Source organism: Juglans microcarpa x Juglans regia, chromosome 7S (genome assembly GCF_004785595.1).
Source record: "Juglans microcarpa x Juglans regia isolate MS1-56 chromosome 7S, Jm3101_v1.0, whole genome shotgun sequence".
NCBI lineage: Eukaryota > Viridiplantae > Streptophyta > Magnoliopsida > Fagales > Juglandaceae > Juglans > Juglans microcarpa x Juglans regia.
The window spans coordinates 19,081,782-19,095,438 of record NC_054607.1 but is presented as its reverse complement, the minus strand read 5'-3'; the positions used below and the strand labels follow the sequence as shown (position 1 = coordinate 19,095,438).

General features: G+C 33.8%; 1 protein-coding gene across 1 annotated transcript in view; it reads left to right on the top strand.

The window, feature by feature from the left end:
* Positions 1 to 13,657, top strand: part of LOC121241097 (protein CLT1, chloroplastic-like) — a 28,040-nt gene that overhangs the window by 8,843 nt on the left and 5,540 nt on the right. Inside the window, exons 2-8 of the mRNA XM_041138713.1 lie at positions 4,264 to 4,274; positions 6,471 to 7,020; positions 10,236 to 10,381; positions 10,845 to 10,882; positions 11,458 to 11,573; positions 12,515 to 12,614; positions 12,705 to 12,740. Coding sequence (XP_040994647.1) covers positions 6,581 to 7,020; positions 10,236 to 10,381; positions 10,845 to 10,882; positions 11,458 to 11,573; positions 12,515 to 12,614; positions 12,705 to 12,740 — 876 coding nt within the window. The 5' untranslated portion in view covers positions 4,264 to 4,274; positions 6,471 to 6,580. The remainder of the gene's footprint in view (positions 1 to 4,263; positions 4,275 to 6,470; positions 7,021 to 10,235; positions 10,382 to 10,844; positions 10,883 to 11,457; positions 11,574 to 12,514; positions 12,615 to 12,704; positions 12,741 to 13,657) is intronic.

Sequence of the window (13,657 nt, the reverse complement as noted above, 5' to 3'; positions counted from 1 at the left end):
TATCACACAACGAACTTATAAAATGAAACTTGTTCATTAACTCAATTGAGTCATGGTCAAATTTTAGTGGGAGAACTAAGTTTGTAGAAATGACAGCTTGATAGAATTTCTGATATTTCCGTTAGATTCTGAAAAAAGAAATGATTATTGAAAATATAAGTAAAATAAATCATTTACTTGGAATGAACTATGTAACTGTTCTCACTTAAAAAAAAAAAAAAAACTCTCAGATTTGAATTTCGCGGGATGATCCTCCTCATTTCCCCCTCTCATTCCATCATTTATCCTCCTTTTTCTCCACCTTCTTCCCTCATTTCTTAGTTTATTTTTCTTTCTTTAAGGCCAAAAAAGTTAGATCTATAATTTTCATACAACTTTCGAGAGACACACGCAGTACAAGAAAACTCTCAGGATGCAAATCATTTGGAGGATAGTGGCAATTTTGCATAAATCACCGTGCGTGGTCCTCACATGCCATCCCTTCCGATAGTTATTCTCACCACATGCGCTAGATCACTAGAATCGCCACCACCAAATCTTTCATATCTAACTTTTGTGGTTAAAAAGAGACAAACTTGTTGCATTCACATGCCGTCAAAGTCTATCAGAGTTTATCCAAACTGTAATCCATTATTTTTCATTCTTATTTTCTTTATTGTATAATAAAAATAAAAAATGAATTTGCCTCTTTGATGGTTTGTTCATAGAGGTTGAGTCTTTCCTTTCTATGATGGGTGGGGTTGAGTTTCTGTTTAAGAAGAGTGATGTCTCTTAAAAGTTTGTCTGTAGAGAGTACCAGCATGAGCAGTAAAGTCCAAACCAATTCAATAGTGCATTGGTTGAGCTCTAAATAGTTGATATGGGGATATCTCGCATATATCCTGTTATGAATGTATGTTTTTCTTGATGAATGAATGAATAATGACATTTCTCTTTTAGAAATAAAAAAAATTATAAAAAAAAAAAAAAAAAAAAAAAAAAAAAAAACCTATGTAACCATTATGATGTCAAATTTGTTTGTTCTCCACCTTTATAAACTTTGCCTAAGTTTTCTTAGAAATTTAATGCATGTTTGGTTAATGAGATGATATTAGAATTATGTGAAATTATGAATCGTAGTAAAATGATTTGAGTCAAGATGGTTTATTAGGTTTTGAAAAATGAAATAAAATTGAATAAAAATATTATAAAGTCAAAAATTTGTTTGAATATAATTTCTTAATATTCTTTTTGTCTTAGATTTTTTTTTTTTTTTTTTTATGTTTTGTTTGGAAGTTGGAAAAATTATATTGAGTTTTGTATTTGGATAATAATTAGGTAATGATTATATGAAAAAATTTAAAATTTAAAAATGTTTTGTCTTTGAGTGATATTTGAAAAATAATTATAAAAAGTGTTGAGATGAGTTCACATCCCAAACATGACTAGTCTATTTATAAAAATGAAAAATATCTTTTAAATATGTGATAAACATATATTTTAGAAATTTATTAAATTTTTTTTCCATGTATCCCTTAAACATGTGATCGCTGTGTCAAAAAAGAAAACATGTGATCGTTATTAAAAATGTGTCTTCACTTTTTTTTTTTCTCATCAAGCATTCGTTATATAAAATTATAGAAAAATATACAACATTGTTTAGGGAGGATCATTTCCACTATCTATATATAGAATACAATTAGGAATACTAATAAAGGGTATTCGACCAAAATTAATTTCAATCGCTGCCTATTGCGCCACAGAGTGTGCACACTGATTCTGAGATTGGTGTATTTTCATGATCAAAAAAGTATTGAACTCATAAAAAATTCCACTTGCCCAAAACAACCAAAGAAGTGACAAATTGATATGGATCCCTAATCACAATGGGAAATTCTCAATCAAAACAGCATATCATATGGCGGCAAAAGATGCAAAGATTATAGTGCCTCAAGACTTCCCAGATTCCAGCTTCAAAAAACTATGGAGACTAAAAATATATGATCTTCACAAGCTTTTACTCTGGAAAGCTGTATGGAATATCCTCTCTACCAAGGCTCAATTACTCAGAATAATTCTGAATCTACAAGAAGTAAACTGCCCAACATGCAATCAAGTAAATGAAACACTGCTTCATCTCTTTGTGGAATGCCCTGTTGTTAGAATCTTGTGGAAATATAGTAGCTGGCCTTTAAAATTGGCATCACTCCCCATTACAACTATGTGAGAATGGATAAAGTTAATACCAAATCCAGCTCCCAAACTTGGATTAAATGAAGCAGAAGTTAATCATTTTCAGCTTTTTGCAGTAATTGCTATGGATTTCATTTAGAGAAAGAGGAATGATATCATTCACAACGATGCATCCTCAACATTAGAAAATGATTCTATGCAACTAAACACTACATATCAAGCTTACAAGCAACCATGGAAACAAAAGACGAAGAATATTCTCAAAGAAAGCTGGATCAAACCTCCGCCTCACCATTGGAGCTTCTCTTTTGATGCAGCAATTCAGGAATCCTTTTCAACCACCTCAGCCATATGTAGAGATTCAGAAGGAAGTATTATAGAGGCATGGACCTCTAAAATTCAAAGCATCAATCTCACTTTTCCAGAGGCCTCAGCAGCTTTTCTGGCAACACAAATGGTAAATCATCTACAAAAAAGTCAATCAATTCTGGAAAGAGATGCAGAAGCGGTAATAGATGCCATAACAAAGGAATCATCTTCACCCCAATGGCAACTAGCACCGATTTCTTCACTTGCTCAAAAGAGACGAGACGAGACATACTTATATATTAGTCGATGAATACCTCATGCGGGAACAAATTGGTCCTAAATATATTATTGCCTATACTAAAAATTACAAATTTATTACAAGAGAAATAGTTTGTTTATGATTTTTTTTTATAAAAAAAATTATAAAATGACGTGATATGATTTAATATATACATTAGGTGTTTTTGTGACATGCCCTTTGCGCTTTTAAGACAGTAAAAGAGATTTGAGCGGATCTTTTGCCTTCATGAATATTGTATCTTTTACACTATAATTTTTCTTTTAATTAACAACATCAAAGAGTCATTGAGAAACTAGTATATGCTAGGGGTGTCAAATCGTGTTAACGGATTGCATTCATGTCGTGTCAATGCATGTATATTATACTATATGGGTCAACCTAAACATGACTCGTTAAGTTTATCGTGTCAAAATTTCATACTCTAACACGACACATTACCATAACGGGTTATATCATGTCAATCCGTTTTGACCCGTTAGTAAAAACTACAAAATAGATTAACATAACCCGACCTGACTCATTTCAACTCGTTTATGTAAATGAGCTAAACATATCCGAAATTAACCCGTTTGACCTAATTAAGTTTAGCATAATTTTATATAAATGTTAAAATCACAATATCTATAAAAAAATATAATTCTAGTAATCGAAATTGCAATCCAAATAATAAAAATATCGAAATTAAAATCCCAACAATTTTACTTTTAGGTATAAGGATATAATTGTAGTAATCGTATTGTAACGGGTCAAAACGAGTTATCCTGTTATCAATCCATTAAGCAATCGTGTCTTAACGGGTCAACTCGTTTTGACTTAAACCCATTAAGACTAAACCCAAACTTATTATTATCGTGTCGTGTTCATGTTGAGTTAATGGATCGTGTTACATATTGGCACCCTTTGTGTATATATAACTTTGACTATTCTAGTTCAAACGATATAATCTTCCTTTATAATAACAAAGAAAAGGATGGGGTTGTGTTTTTAGAAAAGTAGAAGTCCTATATCTATTCATCTCAAGTAAAGTTGTGGGTATATATTACCTTAAGATTGTAAGTCATTTGACAAATTAAAAAAAAAAAAGAAAAAGGAAAAAAAAGGAAGAAACTTGTGTATATGCAAACGAATTACTCTAAATTCTAGAAATTATTGAGATTCCAAAGTGAACATCAGGATATTTTAAGTTTTATAATACAATAGTCATCAATATCCATGGAGTTTTGTGAAAATAAAAGGATTTATCCTGGAAAATGCTAACGTCTCTATTGTTTTGGTAATGAGCTGTTGTATTTCTTCAAGGTTCCGTTTGATGCTAAGGTATTTCGGATCATATCATTTATAAATAATAATGAGATATTCTATAATAGCAAAATAATAAATTATAATTTATGAATAATAGTAAAATATTTGTGAATAGCAGTGAAATAGTCTGATAACAAACTAGCCTTCATATGGGTTTGGAACTTTTATTTCTTTTTGAGTCCTGCTACAGCCACTGAAAAAGTGGCCCGAATGAGTTCATCGAATAGTATATTTCACTTTTTTTTTCATGTATTTTTTTAATTATCATGAACATTTTGTAAAAAAATAAAAATTTCATAACATCATTAAAAAATACTTTCTTAATCACTAAGTAAAAAAAAAACTCATTCGAAACACGATTTGGATCTTGAATTTAGGACTCAAAGCATTTATATTTCTTTTTTGAGTAATGTTAGCTACAGACTTACAGTCTTAATGTGTACAAATTTGGCATATTGCTTTTGAAAAAAGAAAAATGCTGTGGACAATCGGGATGCGTCCTCGCATCCGACGTGGCAAAAAAACAAAATGGCGTCGTTTGCTTTTTATCCTGGGTTTGGGTCTTCCAGGGTCCTCGTTTGTTCGATCCATTTTCATTTTCCTTTTCAAAACGTATTTGTCTTCTCTTCTCCCCATACTTTCTCTTCTCTGAAACACAATTACCTTTCATCTTTTCCAAATCGCTGTCTTCTTCTTCTCCATCCCTAGATTTCTTCTTCTCCAAGCCGCAAACTCACCTCTCTTTTCTTCTCTGAAACAAACCAGGGATTAGGGTTTCGGGGCTTTCTTCTCCATCACATTCATCGATATGTCTCCATCAACCTACGAAACGAACCCACGAACCTCGTTTGGCCTTCTCACGTCTATGCCCAATCTGCAGTATAGCCAATGACACAGAGTGCAACCCAGGATATTTTTCCTATTATTCCTGGAGACAGATTATTGAATATTTTCCCAAGATTATGGCAACATTCCTGGGCTGGATATCATCTTTCTCCTTGGTGGTTATTTTTATCATACCTCCTATGATACAATGGATAGACTATTACCCGGAAGCATCCAAGTACGTGGAGAAAATTTGTTCAGCTTAATTAAGGCCTTCACCAATTCTTCTAAGCTACAGAATACCCATGATAGAGAATCTTTTGCCACTACTTCTAATGAATATACAGACGAACGAGCTATTTTCTTTGATTACTTAACATGGTTCATGGTATTCTATTCAAGAAGAGTTGCTGTGGTACTTCACAGTATTCATGTTGCCATCTTCCTAAGTGTTCCCTTCATTCTGTGTTTACTGTATTCTGGATTGCGATCTTGGTTTGCAATCTTCTGTGATTTTACAAGAGGAATGCTGTTCCATTTTGCTTGGATTATACTTGCAATTATTTTCCCAATTCTTCGGCTACCTTCAAAGCCAATAATTTTTCTAAGCTCTTAAATTTGTGAACACTATACAATCTCTATGCAAACTGACAGCAAACAAACGTGGATCCTCCTCCCTCGATGGCGACCGCAACAACCGAAGGAAATGGAAGAGAAGCTCTCGCACGAACGTCTCAGCCACATACCACCTGGAAAAGAGAAGCTCGGGATCGGGAGAGGCTCAGGCAGAAATGGAGACCCATTTCATTTCATTTCATTTTCCGCTTTCTTGGTTTGTTTTTGCTTTTCTTTTTCTTTTTTTTTTAAATTAAAAAAAGCTGACATGGCCATGCGGGGACGCAACCCCGATTGCCCCAAGAAGAATTGTTAAAAAAAAGTAAAGTCCTTTATTAAAAAAATAATTTTTTCATAGGAGTTTCAAATTTAACTATTTTTTTAAAAGAGAGTGTGCAGATGAGGTATATCAAAAAATTGCAAATATCTTTTTTTTTTTATAATTTTTTTTAATGCACAAGAATTTTTATTTGACGTTGTTTCCATCTCTTTTCACTACTTTGAAGGTTATCTTCAAAGGTTTTAGTTTATTATTCTATAAATTTTGGAAAAAAACTTGTATGTCGTCTAAAATGTACCGCTCTAGCATACTGCTGTAATTTTTTTATTTTTTTACTTAGTAATTAAAGAAGTAATTTTAAGTATATTGATATATTTTTTTTATTTTTTAAAAATACTTAAATATTATTAAAAAAAAAAAAAACAACAAGCGATAGAAACGTGCGGTGCATAAATTTTTCCTTAATTTGCCACATCTCATTGGCTTTCACTTTCCAAACTAGGTGATGTCCTCGTCGATAAAAGTTCCGAAATTCTGTCGAATCAAACATTGAACTCGTTTCGACTCCCGATAGAGTTGAGCGTATCTGATCGTCGCGTGCACGTAATAAGAAATAATAAATAAAGGAGAGGACTCATTATTGAGGCAGCGTTGGGCATTCACTCTTGAACGGTGAGTGTCCCGACTCTCTCCCTCACCCACAGTACACACATTTTCTGTGCGTAGAAAAAAGGTTTGTCTGGTTTTGGATTAATTGTTCCAAATTACAACAATTTATGGCGTCATTTTGTCGCCGGATAACCGCCGGTGCGGTCGTGTCTGACCGGACGATTCGTCTGCGGCAGTCATCACGGACCGCAGAGATTCTGCGGTTGCCTCGCAATTACTTGAATCAACAACGGCCGGGGATCGTGCTGAGATCGGGGCTTTTGGTGGTGGAAGCAGTGGGATCCGGAGGGGGGTGGGAGAGATCGGAAGGGGGAGGTAGAGAGGAGAAGTCGGTGGCCCGGCGCTCGTACTCGTTGGCGGAGAAGACCGGGAGCGAGGATCGGACGGTGGAGGCTGAGGAGTCTACGAGCAGAGATCGGACGGTGAAGATAGCGGTAGCAGCGGCGGTGACGGTGGTGATGGGAGTAGGAAATCGGGTGATGTATAAGCTGGCCTTGGTTCCTCTCAAGCACTACCCCTTCTTTCTCGCTCAGCTCGCCACTTTCGGGTACTTGAACTTCAACCTTACCCATTTTTACTCTCTCTCTAGTCAGTGCTATTGATTAGTTCTTAGCTAATTTAGCTTGATGCTATTTAATTAGAAAAAAAAACCTTCGAAATTTAATGAATCATGACCACCAGATTAAAAATTAAGAAAATGGCAGGGGATTTAGATCAAGCTTCTCGACCTTCAACTTCTCTCTATCTGTTTATTTTTTATTTTTTTGGTCAATATCTTTTTTCTGGTTTGATATGTCTGCTGCCATGATATTTCGTGCACACCTATCAAGTCTGAAGCACTCTCGTTGGATGAGTTTGGCGGCACAAAAGTGTACTGCATTGAATTATACAAATATATATAAAAAATAAAATTTTGTTTAGGTGTTAAATTGAGTTTTGTTAAATTAAAATGATAAAATATTATTAAAATATTATTTTTTAATATTATTATTATTTTAAAATTTGAAAAAATTAAATTATTTATTATATTTTATATTGATATTTAAAAAAATTATAATGATGAATTGAGATGAATTAAAATTCAATATAAGACTTTTAACTACAATAAATTAATCATATTTGATGTTTACCGTAGTTAGATCAAAACTATAAAAAATGAATTTTTTATACTGCTCCTGTCTCTTTTTATCACTTTGCACTTAAGTATTGTTGTCGCTCGTTAAATGTCTTACATTGAATTTATTTTACATTAAATTATTATTCTGCTATTAATTAATTTTGTTCACCCATACTTAAAAAAAATTCTGAAACACATATGGTTCTAGTACTTAATTATAGTTTGTCTCTATCATTCATATATTAATTATAATTTGATTATTAATTAATATATGAGTGGTAGAATTGTAAAATATAAAAAAATAAATTAAAAAAATATTATTATTATTTTAAATAATAGATAAAAAATCTAATGTGAGATTAGATTTTGAATAAAATAATTAAATGTAAAATGATATTATGCAAATTATTACTTTGTATTTGCATAATGAACGAGGATGCTCTGATCTATCGTAACAACACATTCACGAACCCAGCTCAAGGACCCCACCCCTATCCACCCATCCAGCCGACAGAGCTGAAAAGCCCTTTATGGTTGAGTTTTCGAGCCACACACCAACACCATCACTACTCCACTGTTGCGATTGTGTGTCGTGATTTCTTTCTGTTAATAAGATTAATCAACCGAATTAGACAAATTGGATTTTTCTTGCGAGTACGACCAGAGCAACCCACTAGATCCAAACTCGTTGGCTTCATCATATGGCTTGCTCGCAGCCATTTTTTTTTTTGTTTTATTTTATTTAAAATATTCACGTTCTGCACGCTTCATTTCTCTTCTTGTTTTTCTAATTGTCTTTTACTCCTCCGGTGGGCGGCCGCCCCCGGCGCCGTGACCAAATCAATAACTTGCGTTCATATGTGTGAGCCTACCGGCTATGTTGATATCGAATATAGTGAGTGTAACATTTTAGCGACTATATGGAAGGCAAATAATATGTCTCATAAATTTATTTCTTCATTCTAGATTTTAAATGGGATCTGTAAAGTGGATTTTACTGTATTTATAATTGTTGGAATGAATTTTTTTGAATAGAATTAAATATTTAATAAATATTTAAGAGAGCTAAGCCCACACGATCTGATTTTATTGACTTGACAATCGAGTCATTGATTTTCATATTTGAGTAATTAGCTGAAATCATAATTTTATGTATAGTAGTTAAATGATTTTTAAATAGTAGTATAATGATTTGAGTTAAGAGATTTTATTGGATTTTGAAATGTGAGAAAAAAATTTGAATAAAAATATTATAGAGTTAAAATATTGTTTGAATATTATTTTTATTATGAAAAAGTTGTATTAGTTTTTGTGTTTTGTTTGAAAGTTTGAAAAAATTATAATGATTAGATGAAAAAATTAAAAATTAAAAATTAAAAAATATTTATTTATATTTGAGTAATGGTTGAAAATGAAATTAAAAATTGTAGAATGATTCTCATTTCATCTATGTTGCCAAAGAATCCGTAATAATTGTGAAGCCAATCATACATTTTAGGCGCGTTATACTCGTTGATGTTACTTTGATCGGGAAACAAACAAAAAATGCAATAAATGGAGGAAAAAGAGAGAGATTCCCTTCGCTGTGGAGTCACGTGTCAGCTAGATCGGGAAGGAATTAACTTTTGGGAGACTTCAACAAAGAAAAACGTGGAGACGCCGCGGCGTGGAGCAGTTTTGACTGGGTGGATCCTACTATAATGGAATGGAAACCATACATCCGATGAGTGGTGGGCCCGGGTTGAACAAAAGTATCCAACGTCCACAGCTCGTGGTAGATTCCATATGATGACCCCAAACATGTCTTTCTTTCGACTTTTATGGTGGAGGACCACGTGGCAAACTGTCTTTTAGCGAATTGAGGCTTACGAGTAACTTTTTTCTGATTGCCTTTTCGTCCTTTGCCGACTCAGACTCCTTTTGTCGTCTTTGCTTTCTATGTGTGGTCCGGCAAAAAAGAAAAGAATCGCATTAAACTTCGCTCAAAGCGTTTCCAAATAATACTTTGGGTACTCTCCCTTAAAAAGAAATTAAATAAAGGGAGTGCTTGTGCTGGTCAAAAAGTATGTGGCAATTTGAATGTTGCACCTGACGATTTTAGCAACTTTGTCACTAACAAATTGTTCATCATTTTGTAAGTTTCACTTTCACCATGAAGAGTCAACGATATGATTCACCAAAATACCAAAAACCCAACGGCGTTTTTGTGATTTGATTGCAACTAAGGTATTGTATGCGACTATGCGTACAACCTTAACGTTTTTAAAACAATTGAAAGAAAATCTAAAGAAGGAAACATTTACTACTTGTGTTTTTAATTATTCTTCAACTGTGCTAAGTATATATAGATTGGATACAATTTCCATGCATAAAAATTTGAATTCTTCGTTTTGGATTCTATTTCTTAAATTTTATGCTCGATATCTCTCCTCTTTTGCTGCAACTGTTTTATTTAAGGAAAATTTTATATACTACATTACCATCCCACAATTTTTATGTACGGAAAAGAGGAGAGTATAGCATTACTAAATTAAGGTTGTCAGTTTTTTTTTTTTTAAATTTTTTTATGGAATTATTAAATTACTCTAGGGATGCCTTCACTATTGTGGACTAACTTATTTGTTACTGTAAATTGTGTTTTCCAGATATGTAGTTGTCTACTTCTCTATATTGTATCTCCGGTACCATGCTGGCATTGTTACAGATGAGATGCTTTCCATGCGGAAAGGTCCATTCCTTGCCGTTGGTCTCTTGGAGGCCCTTGGTGCTGCTACAGGAATGGCAGCCGGAGGTAAGGCCGTTTCATCATGCTTCTTCTTTGTTCCCAATTTTACCTGGTTCATTGGATGTTCATCTCTGAACAAACTTAGTTGCTAAATGCTTTGCTGTTGATGTTTTATACGTACTTCCATCTTTTAGTCAAATATTCCAGTCAGTTGAGAAGTGAAAATTCAAACATAAACGGCTAGTTAGTCAAGTAATTCTTATGGAGACCATTGGAGCCATATTTATTTCAAGCAATAGTTGTAGTTTGAGGCGTACAGCAAATCTCAACTGTTGCTGAATTTGGAGCTTCTCTCTTTGGGCTTGTGGTTCTCTTTGTAAATGCTGCTTGTTATTTTTACTTTTAATCTGTCTAACCGCTTATGATTGTTATTAAATCTGTTCATACATAAGTGTGATAGTTAGCTATTTCTTCTTGATAAAGTCATTAAAATCTCATATATTTTATTTCTTTCCCTTCCTTGGATCAGCAATTCTTTCTGGAGCATCGATCCCAATTTTGTCTCAGGTAAGAGGCACTTTTAATAACTTCTTATTTCTCTGTTTTCTAATTCCAAGGTGAATAATCACTAAATTTTATTTTGGTAGTGCTCTGTTAATATTGCTGTTGGAAACATCTTGTTCAATCCAACCAGTTCGTTTTGCTTGACCAGAAATGAAATGGATCATTTGCATATTGATTAGGGAAAATATGAAACTGAGAATAAAAGTAGAAGTGCATGTGCATATTTTTGAAATTATACAAATTAATTAAGTTAATACTTGCACTAATGTGATGCATGATATAAATGTTAACATAACTTGTTATATGCTACCAGGTCGTATCAAGAACCTTGTATCCATTCAGTCCTGTGGCAAAACTATTTCTCTGGCATAACCCATAACCAGTCTGGTCATTGGGTTTTGAGGCACCATATGAAAATATTATATCGGATAATGATTTTGTTCTGGTCCTTCATTGTCTACACATATCTAGTATTATATGCCCACAAGCTCATGCTTGCTTAAGATCAGCCAACAACTTTTCTTTTTTGGAAGGTAATATTGAACTTGAATAATTGATATCCTGCAATTATTTTGCAGACTTTTCTTGTGTGGCAAATTCTTCTGTCAGTTATTTTCCTTGGAAGAAGATATAGAGCAAACCAACTTCTCGGATGCTTTCTTGTAGCACTTGGTGTAATCATAACTGTAGCAAGGTAAGTTATATATACATACCTATATAGACACGCTCGGTTATATTTATGGCCTCATGTTGAGGCTCATCTATGAACAATTATTTTTCTGCTTCACTAAGGATCATAAAGCTTGAAAAATAGGTTTTAACAAAAGGCTTGGGTCAGTTTTATAATTGTGGCCAAATCTCTCAAGTTTATTGATTGTACAAGTTCTTGGGAATTTAAATTTAATGACATGCACATAGAAAGATTTGATTGGACCCAAATGTGGGTGAGGTATGCTGGAGATTGTGGAATGAAAAGCTTGACAATTTAAAACTGCTTTGCAGTGTTAATGACACTGGTTGGCTGTGGAGTCAGTAGATGGGGTTTTCATCTTTGCCTTTTGGCTAAAATAGCAGAATCTTTTTCTCAGTAATATAGTTGAAGTCCTGCGAAATATTTGAGGTGAACTAAAGCTAATGCCTATTTTTATCTTGTTAATCATTGCATTACACGGATCATAGTCAAGTCCTTTGTTAGTGATTAAGAAGAAAGCTTAAGGAGAATACTTGGAATGGATTCTGTATTGAATTATGGAAAGATAAGAATCCAACTTGTTGTTATAGCCATAGAATAATGGACTACCACCTTCTGTTTGTACGGCCTTCTGAGGTGGAGCTTGTTCTCACTTCGATGTTGAGAAGCAAACTATAAAATATCTCGGGCAAGCTAAGTAGAGACTGGCCTGTTTTTGAGTAAGTGATGTGGAACTAATTTTATGCTAAAATCTTGATCGATGATATTGAATTTACGTGATGTGTACTATGAACAGTTTACTGCTTTCAAGCACGCCGCATATGGAAATCTGTTAAATCTTTGCGAATTAGATCCCTAAAATCCATTGGCTTGCAAGAATTGTTATTACAGGCCCCTGTGATATTTTATTAATTTTTATTGCTTGCCTCTGTTTATTTCTGCAGTGGATCTAGTGCTGGACAATCATTAAAGGAAGCCGGTATATTTTGGAACCTTTTAATGATAGTTTCATTTTTATTTCAAGCTGCCGATACAGTGCTGAAGGTTGTTGATTGTTCTGAACGATTATTGAACTTTCTCAGTTTCTACCTTGTATTTCTCTGCAGTAACTGGCAGCATGTTTATCATTTGTAGGAAGTAATCTTTTTGGACGCTGCCCGGGATTTGAAGGTATGGAAGATTATACTCTTTTTATGATATGTTCTTGATTGGCCGTGAATTTTCATTTCCAAACGTAGAATGATCCAAATGTTCCTGAAGATTATAGACTCTCAGTTTCTACCTTGTATTGCTCTGCAGTAACAAGGAACCTAAATGTTTCTGCTCAATTTTAAACTACATTTATTTTCTTGAAACTGGATTGGGGCATGAAAAAAGGGTTTATAACATTGAATAAAACCCCCCACCAAATGATGACACAATATAATGAAAAGGTAAAATATTTTAGAAGACCAAAAGTGATCTTACATGCTCATGGCAAGATGAAATGACTCATGGATCCTTAAACAGAATCAATTTTACTCTTATGCAAATGACTCGGTCCTTATAGCAAATGAGTGTTTGGACAGTAGAATCAAGTCGGGAGAACCAGGTATCGTATGCAAATTAGATATGGAGAAAGCCTATGATCATGTTAATTGGGACTTCTTGCTCTATATGTTGAATAGATGTGGGTTTGGGGAAAGATGGAGGACGTGGATGAAGCATTGTGTGTCAACGGCCCGTTTCTCGGTATTGGTAAATGATGACCTTGTGGGTTTCTTTAATAGTTCGAGGGGTCTAAGACAAGGGGATCCATTATCACTCCTTTTATTTGTTCTAGTCATGGAGGCCCTAAGTAGAATGGTGACGGCTGCGGTAGATGGGGGATTTTTTTCAGGATTTTCAGCAGGAGATACTAATCATGGGTCCATCATTATTTCCCACCTTTTGTTTGCGGATGACACATTGCTGTTTTGTGAGGCAAATGTAGGACATGTACAATCTTTGAAGGCTATCTTACTTTGTTTTGAAGCATTATCTGGATTGAAGATTAACCTTGCTAAGATGGAGATGGTTGCGGTGGGTGAGGTAAGTAACATTAGGGG